Source organism: Mustela lutreola, chromosome 6, assembly GCF_030435805.1.
Source record: "Mustela lutreola isolate mMusLut2 chromosome 6, mMusLut2.pri, whole genome shotgun sequence".
Taxonomy (NCBI): Eukaryota; Metazoa; Chordata; class Mammalia; order Carnivora; family Mustelidae; genus Mustela; species Mustela lutreola.
This window is the reverse complement of record NC_081295.1, coordinates 118,685,917-118,704,012: the sequence shown is the minus strand read 5'-3', so window position 1 is coordinate 118,704,012 and position 18,096 is coordinate 118,685,917. Positions and strand designations below refer to the sequence as shown.

Sequence of the window (18,096 nt, the reverse complement as noted above, 5' to 3'; positions counted from 1 at the left end):
TCCCCACATGAAACTCCCTGCGGATCCTGCCACCACCTACCCCTAAGCTCCAAACATCCTTGGGGCTCCCCTTCCCTACGCCAGCATGTCCCCACCTCTCCCACACCTCGTCCTTGTCTCTCTCAGAGGACTCCAAAAGACCACAGTTGTGAGGTCAGCAGCATCGGTTTTGGCTTTTCCGACTTTTCTTTTAATGGGGTCCCCTCCGACCGTCAGTTTCCCTGGTCACTCAGCAGATTGGTGTTGCATGTGGACAACAGGCTGGGCATTGCCCTAGACTCAGGTGGCAAAGCTGTGAGTGAGATGGGCAGGCGGGAGTCTCTAGCCCATAACAGCCTTGGGGCCCTCAGCAGGCAGCTCAGCCGGCTTTCCTTTTGCCTGAGAAGGGCCCACACCAATGTACCACATTCCCACATGTTCCTTCTTAGGCCTTTTCCACCATTTGTTGAATGAAGACATACCCAGCAGTTAAAGAAATTTCCAGCAAAATATTGACAAGTGAGGTATGTCTCAAGATGCAGAAGGATCTTTTCTTCTGCTAAAATCACAGGGTCAGGAAGACTCTGAAGATAATCAGAGCCCTGGAAGGCCAGGGAAAGCTGGGGAGAAAGAGCCGTGGGGCCTACAACAGCCGTTCCCTCTGCCTCTGCCGGACTCTCCCCTGCACTCCCGGGGGCAGGTCCTGCTGTCTGCGCTCCGTCCTTCCCGCGGCCCCTGGCTGCAGGCCTCCCTCTTCCCCACTGTCCACATATCCACTGAGCCAGGCCCAGACTCTGGCCCTTGGAAATCCCACTTGGCACAGATAAGCCACTGCTCTAGGTACCACATTCTGCGCCCATGGGTGAGGCCCAATGGCAGATACTGGCAGGAAGGGGAAACCGTGCCTAGGGAAAATAAAACTAATTACAGCTGCCACAACAGGCACGGCCTCTCGGTTATGCCTTCTCGAGGAAGGATGCCCAAGAATGATGGTGTGTGATTGTGCAAGCCAGTTCCCTGAGCAGGTTCATGCTGCCCTGCCCTGAGCTCTGGCAGGCCGACCTCAGCCCGCCCCAGGCCCCTTGGTGCTGAGAGCTCTGGGCTCAGTGCTTGGGCTTTGTATGCCGAGGCCTGGGTATCCAGACCCTTGCTTCTCCCTCACTGTGAGGCCTCCGCAAGCCCTGCCCTCCTCAACTCTTAGCACCCTCCAGGGACCCATGAGGTGCTAGGAGTTGGGATTCTGTACCAGTAAAAAGGAAATGCTGCCCCGCCCCACCCTGAGGTGGAGAGCAGGCAGTGGGAGGAAGGTTCCGCGGTAGGGATGTTAGTCCCAGAGCCCAAGTGCGCCTCAGCACTGGGACGGATTCCCTGCCCTGGTCTCAGGCTGCTGCTGCTGTAGCTTCCACACTTGGCTACAGCAGACTCCCAGCTAAGCAAGTAGAGAGAACCTGGAGCATGAGATAGTAGTCTAATTGTCCCTTTGTCATTCACAAGTTCTGTGACCTTGGATAAGTCACTTCTGCTCTGTGAGCCTGTTTCTTTGTATAATCAGGCAGTTCCTATCTCAGAGAGTTTTTTTCCAAGCGATGAATGCACGGTGCCAGGACGTGGTCAGGACCCATATCACTGGCACCTTTGTCATCTCCCCCACAAAGGGAACTCTTGTTACCCATAGTGACCCTGAGGACCACTTATTGTGCTCTTCCCTGGAGAGCGGGCCCTGGCCCAGAAGGCAGGATCCCAGAACCCCCACTGGCCATGAAGCCTGAGGCCTGGCCTGCAAAGTAAGGCACAGGGTCAGCGCCCTCCAGGTGCTTGTGAGGGTGGGCTGACAGGACAGCGGGGGCTAAAGCAGAACCTGGGGCAGGGATGCCCTGACACTCTGTCCTCCTATCCTCCCGTCCTCAGGAACTGAACCCAACTGGCTGAGTGTTGACTACTTATGTGTTTCAGATTTCTCTTACACTCAGACACTTTTTTAATCTAAGGAAGGTTCTAGTCACTGAAATGCTTAGGCCAAAGAGCTGTTCTACTTTCTTAGCTCTGGGACAAAAGTAGCCCTTGGTATAAACATCAGTGTGGTAGAAGGTAAAGTAGAAGGTCTCTCTTCCCCCATTGCCCTCCTCATGAAAATGGTTCTAAAAGGCAGCAGTCCCATTCTTCCTTTAGTAAAGAGGGTGTGGAAACTTCCAGAATGTTTCTCCCCTTTGAGGATTTGGAGCACCTTATAGTCCCCACACAAGCTGATCCAAGAGGATAATGTGGCACATGCAGGAAGTCAGGAGACCCTGCCTGCTCCCAGGACATGCTCTGGCAGCTTCCTGCTTTGATTTTCCATCACATCCTTTGGTTTTCCTTTGTTTCCCTCTGCCTCTGTCTCCTCACAGCTGCATACACAACGCCACCACCCCTCCTCCTAACTGGGTAATGAAGGCCCACTATCCAGCTGGATCTGGGCTTTCTGGTTGTCAGCTCTCAGTTCAGTACTAATGTTGCCCAAAAACCTTGCAAAGGGTCGGGAGTAAATGTTGGGGCTACAGTAGGACTTCAGAAACTTGCCAGGGTGTGCTTTTGCTTTCAGCACAGGTCCCACTCGTGCCCTCATCCTCGGGGAGGGTGTCTATGCAGGCGGCCGCCCCTTGCTGCCTTTCCCATCCACATACCCTACATTTGGGCCCACAGGACTGCGGGAACTCCAGGTGATGACTCTGGTTTCGTGGTGACCTAGTTGCTGGCCTCAGACTTGGAGGGGTACCCTTGGGGCAGGGGCCTTCTGCGGCTTGAGCAGAGAGAGCTGCCACCCTGGCTCTCTCTGCCTGGGCTCCCTGGAACGTACGGCTTAGGAGGCGTCCTTTGTGGAGCAAAGGTTTGGTCACCACGTACAGGCCCTGGGGAGGCTACTGTGCCAGCGTTTACTGAGCTCGGGTACAAAGGTAAGGCCACCAGTGATGGTCTGTATGAGGTGGCATGAGTTACTCAACTTCTTCATCTGTAAAGTGGGCATAAGGAATACCCACCTCAGTAGAATAGAAAGTACAGAAAGAGTCCCAGAAAAACAGGAATTTAGGACACATCAGAGGTCATCTCAGATTGGTAGGGGAAAGGTAGCTCATTCAAAAAATGGACAACTTGCCACCTAGAAAAAAAATTAACTGGATCCTAGCCCTTAAACCATACATTTAAAAAAAAAAAAAATTCCAGATAGATAAAAGATTTAATTGTAAAAAAAAGAAGAAGCTAAAATTATAGCAGGAGAATATGCAAGAATTGTTTTTAAAAATCTTGGCGAGGGGAGGTCCTTCTAAGCCTGACAGAACTGAGGGAAGCTCTACAAGGTACAGACCAGTACATTTCCGTATGGAACAAAGCCAGCAGGAAAGTCAAAAGAGAAATGACCTGGAAGAAACAATTGTCTAACACTGTTGACAGATAAAAGGTGTTCATTTCCTTATTTTATAAAGAATTTCTCCATATGGAACACAGAAAAGATCAGCACCTGCGTAAACACACAAAATCTGGAAAGGGGTGATTCCTGGAAAAGGAGCCACGATGCTCCCCGCGCCTGTGGCCCTAGAGTGTACGGACAGGAGCACTGGGCAGGATTCTGGCTCCAAGCTTCCGTTTGAGGGCCCTCCTCCAGGTTATTCCTGTTGTCTGGGCCTCAGCTACCTGAGCTGTGAAGTAGGGGTAACTGTAGTCCCTTTTATTAAGCAGGTTAGCGAGTATCAAGCCTGTGGAATGAATGGGGTGGGAATTGCTGTGTAAATACTTGGCCCATAAAACCTGAAAAGATGGGGGAGGGGCCGTATGAGTGCGATGCTCTTATGATAAGAAGTGTGGTGATAAGCCATTTCCCTGCCCTGTTGCTGACCATGGGAGGAATCTAGCACTCATATCATGATGGAAGAATAAGTGTGTGTTAGACTCCTGAATGCACATACCCTCTGACCTAGCAGTCTTTCTTGAATGACCATCCTAGAGATGAAACACAGATGAGGGTATTTGTGCGGTACTGTGTGCAGAGCTGAAACGGGAAATAGCCCTCCTTCAGTGAGGAACTGGTTAAATAATTTGTCATATAACCCCTAACCTGGATGATCAGGCAGCTTTGACGAAAAGAGGCGGATCTACCTGTACAGATGGCAGGGCAATCTTCTGGATACGGACATGCCTCATTTTATTGCATTTCCCTTTTGCACTTGGAAGAAACTGTATTTTTTGCAAACTGAAGGTCTTGTAACCCTGTGTCGATCGGGTCTGTCAGGGCCATTTCCCAGCACTGTTTGCTCATTTAATGTCTCTGTGTCATATTTTGGTGATTCTTAACTTTTTTCATCATTACATACTTTTTTAAGATTTTATTTATTTGAGAGAGACTGAGAGTGAGCCCAGTGCGAGGCTCGATCCCAGGACCCCGGGATTATGACTGGAGCTGAAGGCAGATGCTTAACAACCGAGCCACCCAGGCACCCCTCATTATTATATTTTTTATGGTGATCTGAGATCAATGATTATAACTCATTGAAAGCTCAGATGGTGCATTTTTAGCAGTATTTTGTAATTAAGGTATGTATTTTTTTTTAAGACATAATGCTATTGCACCCTTAACAGACTGCGGTATTGTGTACGCATAACGTTGATAAGCCCTAAGGAAGCAAAAAATTCATTTGACTCATATTTTATAGCAGTATACCCTTTATTGCTGTGGTCTGCAACTGAACTCGGAATATCTCTGAGATATGTCTGTGTATTAAGTCCTAGGAATAGGTGTCAAACGTGTGCAAGAATTCTAGGAAGCTGGCTCAGGAGGGACAGCTGGGAAGGCAGTAAGTTGCCTCTGGGGACACGCTGTGGCTGAAAGCAGGGCAGAACCTCTGAGTTCTCGTGGATCACAGTCTGACAAAACCTACCTGGAGACACTCCTGTGAGGAATAAAACGTCATAGAGGTTGGGGGGCAGGGAGCAGCCAGATCTGAGCACCACCGCCTGACACACGGCCTTGGCACAGTCCTGACTGGTATACCTCTTTTTCCTCACCTATAAAACGGGGGTGAAGACAGTCCCCTGGTCGTGAGCGTGAAATGGGGTGGTCTGAGTCAAATCCCTGAGGCGCTGTCGGCAGGCTGGCCTGCAGGGGCGATAGCCCCCCACCCCATCACATTCAGTGGTCCAACTCTGGCGCTCCCCAGCTCCCGAGCCAGCCAGAAATCTTCTGACATTTCTGCTTTGGGACTCCTCTCCTCCCTGGGATGAGTCTAGTTCCTTGGCAGATCACCTAACATGGCTGCTTTCGCGTTCGAGTCAGGAAAGCAGGTCTGTGAGGAGGCTTGGAGAGTCCCCCTCTGCTTCATCTCTGAGGCTGTGGACCTGCCCCCAAGAGGAGCGGATGCACATGGGGCTGGGCACCCTGCGTGCCCCGGTGCTGGCCAGCTCGCCTGGGAGCCGCTCAGGCAGGAGTGGGCTGTCTAGGCAGACTTGTCCGAGGGAGCCCGGGCTCTCTGTACCCCTCGGTGCCTAGGGTAGAGAAGAAGAATTTGGTGAGGGGCCATGGAGGCTTCCACCAGCGCCCAGCTCAGGAGGGTGCTCACGTCCATCTCTCTTGCTTTCAGGGGTCTAATGTGATGGAAGAGCAAGACCTGCGGGAGATCGGCATCAGTGACCCACAGCACCGGCGGAAGCTGCTCCAGGCAGCGCGATCCCTGCCCAAGGTAACTAACCACTGATGGCTCTGCAGCCTCGGCCGAGGCTAGGACCCTCTCCCGACCCCGCCTAGACCCAGAAAAGGGAAAGAGCCTGGCTCCGGGGCATGTGGATCACTGCAAGGTGTCCGCCCCGCATCCTGGGGGACCCAGCAGGCAGCACAGAGGTCTGTTTACTGTCTTGCCATGTCCTGAGGCCCCAACGAGTCAGCAGAGACTAGGGACTGCTGAGGACCCAGTCTGGGCTCCAGAGGGAGACCATAGGCCTCTGCCCAGCCCAGGAGCTGGTACCCACAGGCTTGACCTGTCACCTGGGGAGCCAGGGGCTGGTAGCCCCAGCCCCTCCACTTGACTCGGCTGGCCCTGGGAAGTCCTTGTACCCTTGTTTGTTCCACTCACCCCAGAGCTCAGGAAGCACAAACAAGTCCCGACAGTGAGGCCAATGCCCACTTCACAGGTCCCACCAGGTCCATGATCTTGTCAGAGCTCAGTGGGAGCCCCTCTGTGAACCCTCCCTCCCATCTAGCAGTACCCACTGGGGCTGTCTTCCTCAGACCTGGAGGGCTGCGGGGGCCCTATCTCACAGGTGGGGGTGCTGAGACCAGGCAGGGGCAGAAAGGGCTGTGTGAAGGGAGGGGAGCCTGGTCTCCTGGCTGCAGCCCCAAGAGGGCTGAGCTGTCAGTCTTGCCCCTTCTTGCCCCGTAGGTGAAAGCACTGGGCTGTGACGGCAGCAGCCCCCCATCAGTACCCTCCTGGCTGAACTCCCTGGGGCTGCAGGACTACGTGCATTCCTTCCTGTCCAGCGGCTACAGCTCTATTGACACTGTGAAGAACCTCTGGGAACTGGAGCTTGTCAACGTGAGTGCAGCCTGTGCTCAGGCCAGGCCTGGCCTCCAGGGTGCGGTCCGGGGCCCGTAGGGGCCTGTGGGAACAGGCACGGCTGATCACCCTCCCCCGCCCCCGCCCCCATCCAGGTGCTGAAGGTCCATCTCCTCGGCCACCGCAAGCGCATCATCGCCTCCCTGGCAGACAGACCATACGAGGAGCCGCCTCAGAAGCCCCCGCGGTTTTCCCAGCTGAGAGTGAGTAGGGCAAGAATGGAAAGGGCTCAGTGTGTTCTTCGTGTTGCTGGGAATTAGAGACTGCTTGAGGCATTCTTTGGAAAGAGCATGACCTCCGTAGGAGAGATGGGAACAATCTGTCCCCTCTTGTCTTCGGTGCCAGTGTGCTGCCAGGGCCCGGAGAGTGCGAGCAGCAGGAGTTGTTTGGGCTGGTTTTGTATGGATTATGTGCCTCCTGCCTGCATATTAGAAGCCCGGTGGCACGTCTAATAAAGACTCCAGTTTAAGTAGAAAATAACATGTCAGGAAAAGGGAAAAAAGGGCAGCAAGGGACAGTGGGGGGCAGTCTGCGGGGAACCCGGACGCAGGGCAAAGCTGGAGCTCCGTGGCAGGACCTGCGCCCTCCCTAGGTCTTCTGAAGTAAAAGCCTCTTGGGGTGGGTTCGAGATGCTTTGTGGCTTGGCCTGCTGACCCCAGACTGCAGATCAGACTCCATCCAGCTGCAGAGCTGAGGCCTGGGACCAGCTCCGGCTGGAGCCTACTAGCTAAGCCCCTGATGGGTGCGGAGCTCCAAGCAGGGCCCCGAGGCTCCACCTGCTTACGGCCACCTCACCCGGAGGGCATCACTCTGTCCTCTCACCTGAAGCCCCTGTGACACTGAGGGACCAAGAAATGCTGACACTTGGCATAAAAACTGAGGCGATGGGATTTCGGGGTGCCGATGGGCAGCGCTGTGTATTTTTTCAAGAAAGGGCTCTGGATTTGGTCACGTGCCCAAGGAGTGGCAGTGAATCACGGCAGATGATTTGATCGTTGATGAGCAGCAAAGCAGCTTCCCAGCCCTGTAACCTCCTCTTTCCCATTCGGCTCCAGGCCCAGGAGTGTGTGAGGGACGTGGGGGTGCCCGTGGTGGCTGCATGCGCGCAGGACTGGGTCACCGGGGCTTCCTGGCTCGGGGAAGAATTCGGTGGCTTTGGCCCCGCGGCCAGGGTCTTCCCACAGGCTTGTGGGCCAGTGTGCCGTCCGTTTGGTGCCTGCTCCGTGTCTGTTCTCACTGATCCACCTGCCCCTGTTGGGCCCTGGGCAGCCCCAGAGCTGGCTGACACCCATAATCCAGGGCTGGCCTGGGTTCCAAGTGTTCCCTGGATTTCTCCCCACTGCAGTGCCAGGACTTGCTCTCCCAGACGTCGTCCCCACTGAGCCAGAATGACTCCTGCACTGGCCGCTCTGCAGACTTGCTACTGCCTCCAGGGGACACTGGCAGGAGACGACACGACAGCCTTCATGACCCAGCGGCACCTTCTCAAGCTGAGCGCTTCCGAATCCAGGTGGGGCCAGGGGGGAGCTGTGAATGGGGGTCCCCAGACCCCTTCACTGCCCCTGTGTCCCTTGAGTTGGCAGCCAGCGTTGGGGAGAGGGGATAGGAGGCCATTGAACTGCAGGTGCCTGGATCACCAGCAGGAGGAGGACCCTGCTTCCTCCCCTCCCTGGGAGGGCCTCCCCTGCATCTCAGCCTCTACATCCCAGCCCCTCCAGGCCACCAGCCCCGTTCCTGCCCCACTGTCAGCTTGCTTGCCCTGCCTGTTCCACAGAGCAGCTTTCTTCCGTCCTTGACTCTGCTCCCCGAACCCCGCCTGCCCAAAGAACCAGGAGGGCCCCAGTCAAACTCTTGTTCCTCCTGCTGCATTTCTGCAGCCCAGCATGGGATGCAGCTAGGAGACCTATCCAGCCATGCTGTCTGCCTTCCTAAAGGCCACTCCCCTCCCCCCATGCAGCCTCTGCTAGGCCCTGGGCTGGCCCCAGCCTTCAGTCCTCGGTCACCTTCTCAGGGCCTTGCATTCCGGCCTCCTGATGTATTTGTCTGCCCGGCCTCCTGCCTTGCACATAGGTTCCTGCTTTGCGTCTGGTTCTCCAAATTGGCCTACTGGACACAAGATCGACACATTTCCCTCACCGCCCCCCCTGCCGCCCTGGGAACTCTAGTTTCACTGCTTTTTTTCTCCTGAGTTACACTCACCTCCAGCACCTGGGGGTGTCCTTCACCTCCCCACAGGCACAGCCTTGAATGTCACGATACGAAAAGCATGTTGTCTAGCCGCTGTAGTCGCTCCATAGCCGAAGACTTCCTCACAGTGCTAGGAATGGAAGTCATAATTTCCTGACTCTCTTCTCGCCTCCCCATTCTTCCCACCTGGTGAAGGCTCCCATCACCTGGCCTAGATTTCAGTGGCCTCCTGCCCCTCTGCCCCCACCCAGCGGCAGCCTTAGGAACAGTATAAAACGCTCCCTCCTTGGACACCTGCCCCACCCAGAACCAGCTCCAGGGCCCCAGACTTGGTATACAAGGCTTCCGCGGACCTAGGTTCTGCTCCCCATTCTTGGTGCTTCATGCTTATTTTCCCCCTCTGGTCTTGGTCCTGTCCTGTCTACCTTAGAGCCTTCCCCACTGAGCCTGCCCTTAGGGGACCTGGATCCCTGCCTCCCTGCCTTCCCTCTGGCATGGGTGGGCCTCACCTCCGGCCCCAGTGTATCTGCTTGACTTTTTGTCTCCTGCCCTTGAACCCCTGTAGTGGGCTTCCTTGCCCTTGGGTGTGCTGGAGCCCCGAGTTCCTCTGAAATGGGCAGGCACACCTGTGACCCCACATGTTCTACAGGAAGAGCAGCGTGAAGCCAAACTGACCCTCCGGCCCCCCAGCCTGGCTGCCCCCTATGCCCCAGTGCAGAGCTGGCAACACCAGCCAGAGAAACTCATCTTCGAGTCCTGCGGTTATGAAGCCAACGTGAGTTGCCCCTGCCCTCCCAGCCTGGCTAGCCTCCCTGTCACCCACCCCTCCCGGCCAGCTCCAGGCCTCAAGTGCTGTTCTCCACTCCTAGGACACCCCCAGCACCTAGGGGGCAGGAGGGCCTCCGAGCCAGGGTAGGGGAAGGGAGTTAGGAGAGGAAACCACCTGACTATGGTCCCAATTGGTTGGATCTCCCTGCCTGGTAAGGCAGGACATCCTAAGCCCAGTTACTGCCTATACCCTCAGTATCTGGGCTCCATGTTGATCAAAGATCTTCGAGGGACAGAATCCACACAGGACGCCTGTGCAAAGATGCGGGTAGGTTGTCTGGGTGCGTGCTGGTGGGGGGCGTTTAGTGGGGATGGGAGGCATCAACGGGGCACCTGCTGCAGCCCCTGGGCCCTCCCACACTATGTAAGGTCAGGGGGAGGCTGGGGCCTGTGGGATCCAAGGGGCTTGGCCTGAAGAAGGGGCATTCACAGACCTACTCCGTGTTTCCTCTAGAAATCCACTGAACACATGAAGAAGATCCCCACTATCATCCTGTCCATCACATACAAAGGTGTCAAGTTCATCGATGCCTCCAACAAGGTGTGCTTCTCACAGCACTGTTAGCAGGAGGGGACACTCTCCCCACCCCCTCCTCTAGGCTGCCTAGAGTGTCTGCAGCCCTCTCTGTTCCTCTGTACTCCTATCCCTCAGCCAGGCACTTGGCTCTGTCGCCAAACATCCTGATCCCAGGGGCCTGCCCTAGTGACAGGCACCCCTGGTCTCCTTGAGCATGGGTTCCATCAGCCCTCTTACCTGTTCTTGGGCCCTTGGTGGTGTGATTCTCTTCATGAGCAAAGGACTCCCCCCATGCCCCACCCTTGGTACCTCACCTGCCTTGTCCCCACCCTGGAGGGCAAAGGGGCTGGAGAGCTGGTGGTCAGATGTGAACATTTGACACCCTCTGTTGCCATGGTTAAGGGTGGAGACCCCTAAGCCTATACTGGCAAGGCTAGACACTGCCCCTGTGCCCACTGAACAGGAGAAGTAGCGGCCTTGGGCTAACAGCCCAGACTGGGAAAAGGTGGCAGTGGTGGTGGCGGTGTAAACGGGCTGAGGTGGGCCTTGGGGCCGAGAATTCCAGACCCTGCTTTCCCCAGCAGAATGTCATTGCGGAGCATGAGATTCGGAACATTTCCTGTGCAGCCCAGGACCCAGAGGACCTCTGCACCTTTGCCTACATCACCAAGGACCTGCAGACCAGCCACCACTATTGCCATGTGTTCAGCACGGTGGATGTGGTGGGTGGAGCCCTGCAGCTGGGCACCGAGGGAGGGGACCTGCCATCCCAGCATGTGGGTGGCACCTGGCTCATGTCTGGTTTGGGCCGAGGCCCCAGCAACTGTCTGGGCCAGTTCCCTTTATTTATTTTTTATTTTTTAAATTATTTTATTTATTTGAGAGAGAGAGTGTGAACAAGAGAGAGAATGCACAAGCTGGGGGGAGGGGCAGAGGGAGAGGGAGAGAAGCAGACTCCCCACTGAGCAGAGAGCCCGTTGTGGGGCTCGATCCCAGGACCCTGGGATCATGACCTGAGCCGAAGGCAGACCTTTAACCAACTGGCCCCCCAGGTGCCTCTGGGCCAGTCCCCTACAGATGAGACTGAAGCACAGAGGAGAACAGGCAGCTAACTAGGCGGCTCCTCTGGTTCTGGTCAGGGGTTCCCTCCCCCAGGCTACTTGTCAACCCACCATGCCCCCCTGGGACCCTCAAAGGACAGTCTCCCTGAAATGCCCTCTACCTTCCTTGGGGGCAGCAGTGCCTTCCTGACAGGAGGCTGCTTTCTCCCATACTCACGCTCCGGCTGGGCCCACAGGGACTGCCTCTGCCCTGAGACAAGGCCCCAGGCCCTCTCCTCAGCCCCAGGCTTCTATCCAGATCCCTGCTGTTCCAGGGGACAGAAGCTAGTTGCCAAATCCCTGTGGCTTCTGGGGCACAGACAGCCAGGCATTCTCAGCCCCAGGAAATCCATGCTTACTCTGGGCCTAGCATCAGACTCCTGGCTCTGCCACTTGCTGGCTATGTGGTCTTAGAAAGTCACTGTCCCCGGCTCCGTGGCTGAAAAGCGGCTATAACAAGAGCAGCTTCGTGGGGTTGGTTTTGAAGGTAATGGGGTCATCTGCCCTATACTCGTAGCTCCTGACACTGTGAGCTAGAGCTCCCATTTTCCACAGTCACTTCTGCTGTAACACAACATATGTGCTCCCAAAGAGGAACATGCTACATAAAATCACGCAGTAAAAGCCAGGTTTGTGGGAGATGGGGCTGGGAGCACCACACTCAGAAACTTGCTCAGTGACATGTTGAAAAAGAGGAACCTAGCAAACCCTGGCGCTGCTGTTCCTGGGCAGTGGTTAAGAAAGTCAGAGCTGTGGCAGTTAGGCCGGCCCCCTCCCCCTGAGAGAGCCCGGGGCGGGAAGGGGAGCTCAGGGCTGGGAGAGGGACAGCACCACAGGAAGGGAAGCCAAGCTGCCGGGTCCCCTGGTGTTTGTGTCCACATTGACATCGTGCAGGGGAAACAAAATCGTGTGACGGTCAGATTGTTCCCTAATATCTCAGCCACCTTGGGACAAAGCAGTGCTTTGAAAACAAGTATCCTGGCAGAATTGACCACACTCTCGTTAGCCATCCAGGTGCCCCCAGAACTGTGCTCAGGGCCGTGAGGCCTGGTTGAGGGGGGCAGGGCGAGGTTGGAGGGGTTCGAGCAAAGGGGGGAGGTGGCTCCTCGGTCTCAGTGCTGAAGTCATGCTCTGTCTTCTCCCAGAATCTGACCTACGAGATCATCCTGACACTGGGCCAGGCGTTCGAGGTGGCCTATCAGCTGGCCCTGCAGGCCCAGAAGTCCCGCTCCCTGGGGCCTTCCACCGCTGATATGATTGAAACAAAATCTTCCAAACCGGTGCCTAAGCCTCGGGTCGGCACAAGGAAGTCAGCAGTACGTGGGCCCCAGGCGCCCAGACCCCCTCTGACCCCCTGGGCTTCAAGGGCTTGGGGTGGAGCGGGCACCGGGAGGGAACCGGCTGTTAGTGCCTTTCCTGTGCCCCATGGGCTTCAGTCCCCTCCCTCGCCAGGCGCCCCCGGGTCCTGGCCTGCAGTGAGCCCCCAGTAACGCCACCCCATGTCTGTGTCTGCTTTGCTCTGCACCCTAGGTGCCGCCGCCCCCCGATAGTCGCTGTTGTCACTGTCACACCTGCACCACCCATCGTCCTTCTTACCTACCGCTGCCGTCTGTTAGTCCTGGAGTCAAGGTCTTTACACCTCCTGCTGTCTGTGTGTCAGTCTCCCTGAAGTGACCGTGAGCTTTCTGAGACGCTAGTAGCCTCCCCCACCCCACATGACATTCTTTCCTGAGCCACCCTCCTGCCATCCCTATCTGTGCTTTAGCTGTTTCTCTGTGTGTCCTCTCTGCAGAGGCCTGGGGTGCCCGCTGTGGTCTGGCCTGGGATACGCCCACAGGCCCCACCCAAGGGACCCAGAGGCTTGGGTTCCCCAGCCCCGTATCCCCTTCCTGGCGCCATGAACAGGTTTGGGGCTCAGAGCACGATGCTCAGGTCAGTCAAGGCTCCTTTACCTGAGCAGCTCTGAGAAGCCCCTGGGATAAGTCGACTCTGAAGAGGCCCGGAGGTGGCATTCTGATGCTCTGAGGAGGGTGCCACTCTTGCATTTCAGCCCTAGGGGGCTTGCTCTCTGAGGAGAACCAGGGCCGCCCCTCATGTCCCTCACGCTGGCATGACACCAGCACAGCCCTGCGCAGGAAGAAGGGACAGCTGGGTCCTGTTGCCCCCTGGCCAGGCACGGCACTCCCTCCCTGACCCCTCACCCTTCTTCCTTGGCAGCTGGAACCACCTGATACAGACCCAGATGCCCAGTCCCATGCCAGCGTCTCCTGGGTTGTGGACCCTAAACCGGACTCTAAGCGGAGCCTCAGCACCAAGTATGAGACCACTATCTTCTAACCGCTCACTCCCTGTCTCCACTAGTCTCACTGTGCCTTGCCATCCGACCTCTGCTCTTCTCAGCTCTCCTTCCGGCTGCTGACGCCAAGGCCCCAGCCCCGGGGGGCCCTGCTCTCCCTGCTGGCAGCCGCTCTAGGCACCACACTCACAGCTCGTACCCAACACCACCGGACACTGTGAAGTCCCCCCTTGGGCGAGGACAGCCTGGCGGGGGTGGGGGTGTGAGTTGTCTTCCAGGTGAGCACCAGGAGGGCTCAGCGGGCAGGCACTGTGAACCCTGGGGCGGGAGGCAGCCCTCGAGCAGAGCCAGACAGCATCCGTGACTGCTCCCTCTGACTAGGCTGGGCTCTTGGTCTGCTCTCCTCTCCCGGCTTCTGTGCTGAGCTGCAGCTGGGTGCCGCTGCCAAGAGCGAACTGTCTTTTTGCACCTTTCCTGATACAACCAACCACTGTGACCACCCGGTGCCAGAATCCCCTTGCTCTCCGCTCATGGCTGGCCTGCGGCCCCAACCCTCTGTCCTCTGCCGTCAGGTGCTGGCCTCCCTCCTGCGAGAGCCCGAGCTGGGCGGCGCAGCTCGCCTAGGCTCACACTGCGTTCTATGAGGGCCCGAGGTCCTCAGGCACATGCCTGACTCCACAGCCTGGAGCTCTGAGCATCTCAACAGCCGCAGGCTGGCTTCCCTGAGCAGGTCTCTGGGTCCCGCTGAGGCTTCCACTCCGAGGAACGGGATAGCTGGTGTGTGGTCGGCCACCCCTGTCTTCACCAGGGCGTCACGAGGCTGTTTCTGGAGTCTAGCTCACCGAGGAGGAAGGCCTTTCTGTAGCAGCCAGCGCGAGGGAGGCCTGTGCCCTGCGCGCACACGGCCCCTTCTTCCCTCACAGCACGGAGCTGCTCCAGGACAGGAACCCGGACCGAGCAGCTCCCCCCTTGTCCTCCAGGGGGGACTTTCTGACACTGCTCCACGGTGTGGGGGCTGGAGGTAGCCCCCCTCCACCTCTTGAGTCCCCTGAGGGGGATAGTCCACCAGCTGGGATCATGGAGCTGAGGCTCTGAAGAAGCCCTCCAGTGTCTGGGGAGGGCCGAGGAGCTCAGAGGGCAGGAGACAGGCAAGCGGCAGCTCCATATAGGCCCATAGGGAAGCCAGGTGCTCCAGCAGTTCCTGGAGAGGCACAGCCCAAGGTGGTAGCGTGGGGTGGGTGCTCCCGCCCGCCGGCCTGGCCTCGTGCCTTCAAGAGCAGCCGTGCTGAGCCACAGGTGCTGGGGGAGGCTGTGAGGGATGTTCCTTGGCTTCCATGCTTCCTTTCAGTTCCCTCCACCCAGTGCAGGCCCCTGTGGTTAACCCTTTCCTCCCCCCATTGTGTTTGCTTCTGCCAAGCTGAGCCACTGAGGAACCAACTGTGCTGCGGAAACACAGACGTGGGGAGCACAGGCTCTCGCCGCCACCGCCACCACCGCCACCACTGTGTCACCTGCAGCTTTGAAGACCCAGGCCCAGCCTCTGCCAGGAGCAGCTCCTTGGGGCTGCCTGGCCTGGACCTGCCACTACCAGGTCTTACAGAGCAAGCCACACGCCAGACCTTGAGTGGAGGAAACTGGAAACTCCAGAGAGTCAAGAAGTGACTTGTCCAGAAGACATTTTTTAATAGAAAAAAAAATTTTTTTCTATAAAATGAATTTTTAAGACTTGGCTCAAACCTCTAGGTTAAACTGCCAATCTTTAGACAGATGGCCTCGGGATCGGAGGACAGCGGGCCCAAGAGTGGCTCCGAGGCTGGTCTGCGCAGCCTTCATCCCTGGCACGGGCTGCTGGTGCAGTCGGTAGGTTGAAGGGGAGGCAACAGCCTGTGGGGGAAGAGAAAGCGGGCCCAGATGGGAGTGGGGTTGTTCAAGTCTGCTTTCAGACCCAGCCAAGTCGGTTGCTGCTGTTCCTTACGAACTGCACAACTTCTGTCCCCATTTGGAGCCAGATGCCACCTCTGCAATAAGAACAGCCTTAGAGGCACCTGGCAAAAACAGACTCCCGGGCCATTCCCGGGGTTCCAAATGTGAAGGCGTGCAGGCCAGGCAGGGCTGAGGGAGCCATTCCTGGTGCCATGCAGTCTGGGCCGCTCCTTGGCGCCCAAGCCGGCGGTGGTCAGGGCACCGGCCCCCACACGCATGGGCGACCTCAGACCTGCCTGTGTTCAGTCAGAAAGGAGAAAAAGCAGCTTTGTTTTGGGCATTAACGGGTAGGTCAGCTAAGACGGCTACCTGCCGATTTGTGATTTGTCTAATCAGGTCTGTGTGATTAGGACTCGCTTTGATTCTCTGAATTACTAGTTTGACTTTTATTTTTGGCTGCTGGATTCATCCCGGGCTCCAAGTGTAGAGAAGGCAAAGTAAGGTGACCGTGGATTCGGTTCTCCCCCGGCGTTGCCTTCAGGGCAGACTGGGGCCCTGGCATACCACTGCCATTTAAGGCTTCCTGCTGGCTTGCTTCACTTGTTAATTTGGACTCTTGCTCTGTGCTCCCGAGGGCGGTGGAAGCCAACGGGAAGCTCTGAGGCTGAGGGGCAGAGCCGGCTCTGCTACTGGCCCAGCCCCTTCCAGAGTAGAGAGGAGCCCTTCCTCCATGGCCAACTCAGCAGCAGACCTCATGCTTCGCTGGCATGGGGTGGGCTGCTCCCAGCCCCCACATGCCAGGCTTTGAAGGGACTTCCTTCTCAGCAAAGGCTGTGAATTGAAATTCCCTGTGGGTTGGGGGCACGGAGAGTGCTCTTGGGCACACTCACCACCCTGTGGTTTCCAGAAAAGGGAAAGCCCGCCATCCTCCCGCTGCCTTGAGGCTGGGCCTCCTCTCTGGAGCAGGGCCAGGGAACCCCCACCTCCCGGTACTAAACCAGGACCTCAACACCTGAAGTCTGGCTTCACTTCCTGCTTCTCCCAAAGCCCGGGAGCCTCCCACCAGCTTGCACCACACATGTTCTGCCCCTGCCAACCCATGAGAATTGACCAGGGAACCAAAGGGGTCAGTACCCTTCCTTCCCCTAACAAGGGGGGCCTGGCCTCAGCTAAGTGCGCCTCCCCTCTCGGGGGAGCCGGCAGGTCCAAAAAGCAAACTGTAGACACTACAATGAGCTGCTCGAGCTGCCTTTTTGTTTTTAAATCACATGTAGGTCTTTCCTCCCCTTGAAGCTGCTATATCTTTATTTATTCAGGGTGTTGTCATATTGGAAAGCCTTGGCTAGTCTGTGCTGGCTCTGGGTTTGCTTTTGAGATTGGTTTATTTCTGGATAGCTGAGAAGGGTAGGGACTGGATCTTTTTTTCTTTCCTTTTTACTTCTCCCCGGGGCAGGTACTCGCTCTCCCTTCGAAAAGGGTGTTGTGATTTCAAGGACAGGCTTCAAGCAGAAAGCCGCCCAGTCCTGCACCTGAGTTCGGCGGCAGGGTCTGAGCTGTGCAGGGCCCCTCTGGGCAGCCTTTTGAGGGAGTTGTACTTTCCCCAGACTGGGCTTCTCTGCTTGCCTCCCTTCTGCTTGCCAGCCGCTCCGAGCCGTAGGAACCCTACTGCCAGGCTGCATGTCTGCCACCCTCCTGGGTCTCTAGCCTCAGATTCTGGTGGGAGTTCCTCCAGAAGCCTCTGGCTGAGCAGGCCACAGACATGGTGGCCGCCGTGTCGACAGGAGAAAGCTGGTCCGCCCTCAGTCGGCCTGCGGGAGGCCAGATCTGCGAGATGACAGTCGGAAGCAGCTCGTGGAAGTGGTGTTGCTAACGGGGTGGCAATGGGACTGAATTGTAATAAAAATGTTATTTAATCTTTGTCTCTGTATTTTGATACTTGAATGAATTCCCCCTTTATTTTACTGTACATAGAACTGTTAATCTGTCTGATTCTGTCCAAATTACAAACATCTTGTGGTACCAAACATAACGAATATGTGCGGAACATAGACTGACCTCACTACGCAAGACAGCATCAACATTCCTGGGCTTCCACCTTCGGTTCGGTTATTTTCATAACTGTACAACGTAGAACAGACTGAATTAATAAAAGAGAAGCAACATGAAACCAGCCTTACTTTTTGGGAGTTTTTGAACTGGAAAGCTTCCTGATGGTTCTCTGGCAGAAGCGCGGGCCCAGGCTGTAGGCTGGCTGCGGGTTGCTGACAAGGGTCCCGCACTGTTTGGGATGAGTGTGGGGGTGCCACTGTCTGGCACACTTCCAGCGGGAGGCTGCCCTTGACGGTCTGTTCATTCATCCTGTTTAGTTGCGAGGCCCCCGTGATTCCCCTTCCCTTCCTTAGAATGTCTCCTCCAATCCCAAGCAGAGACCACATTCTAGTTATAGCCACGGCCCCTCTGCACACCGGCCTGAGCTTGCTGACCCACAGACGTACATGGAATGTCTGTGTACAAGGCTGTGCGGCAGGATGGAGAGCTGTGGAAGAAGAGTGTCCCCCTCAGGGAACTTTATTCGATAACAGAGGTTTCGCTTGAGCCGTGCACAGCTAGCCACTGACCCAAAGCCACACTGAGGCCATACCAGCTGGGCCCCTGGGCATCCAAAGGCATGGGGTGTTCCCAGAGCTG

General features: G+C 56.6%; 1 protein-coding gene across 10 annotated transcripts in view; it reads left to right on the top strand.

Moving 5' to 3' along the window:
* Positions 1-17,575, top strand: part of ANKS1A (ankyrin repeat and sterile alpha motif domain containing 1A) — a 178,854-nt gene extending 161,279 nt beyond the window's left edge. For 5 of the 10 annotated variants that reach the window (XM_059178569.1, XM_059178566.1, XM_059178574.1 and 2 more), the window contains 12 exons: positions 5,589-5,687; positions 6,384-6,536; positions 6,653-6,760; positions 7,903-8,067; positions 9,394-9,519; positions 9,769-9,840; positions 10,027-10,113; positions 10,671-10,811; positions 12,335-12,505; positions 12,720-12,818; positions 13,407-13,504; positions 14,903-17,575. In XM_059178569.1, the coding sequence (XP_059034552.1) occupies positions 5,589-5,687; positions 6,384-6,536; positions 6,653-6,760; positions 7,903-8,067; positions 9,394-9,519; positions 9,769-9,840; positions 10,027-10,113; positions 10,671-10,811; positions 12,335-12,505; positions 12,720-12,818; positions 13,407-13,504; positions 14,903-14,906 (1,323 nt within the window). In that variant the 3' untranslated portion in view covers positions 14,907-17,575. The other 5 variants (XM_059178567.1, XM_059178565.1, XM_059178572.1 and 2 more) reach the window with 3 other exon arrangements.
* Positions 17,576-18,096: the final 521 nt, after the last annotated feature.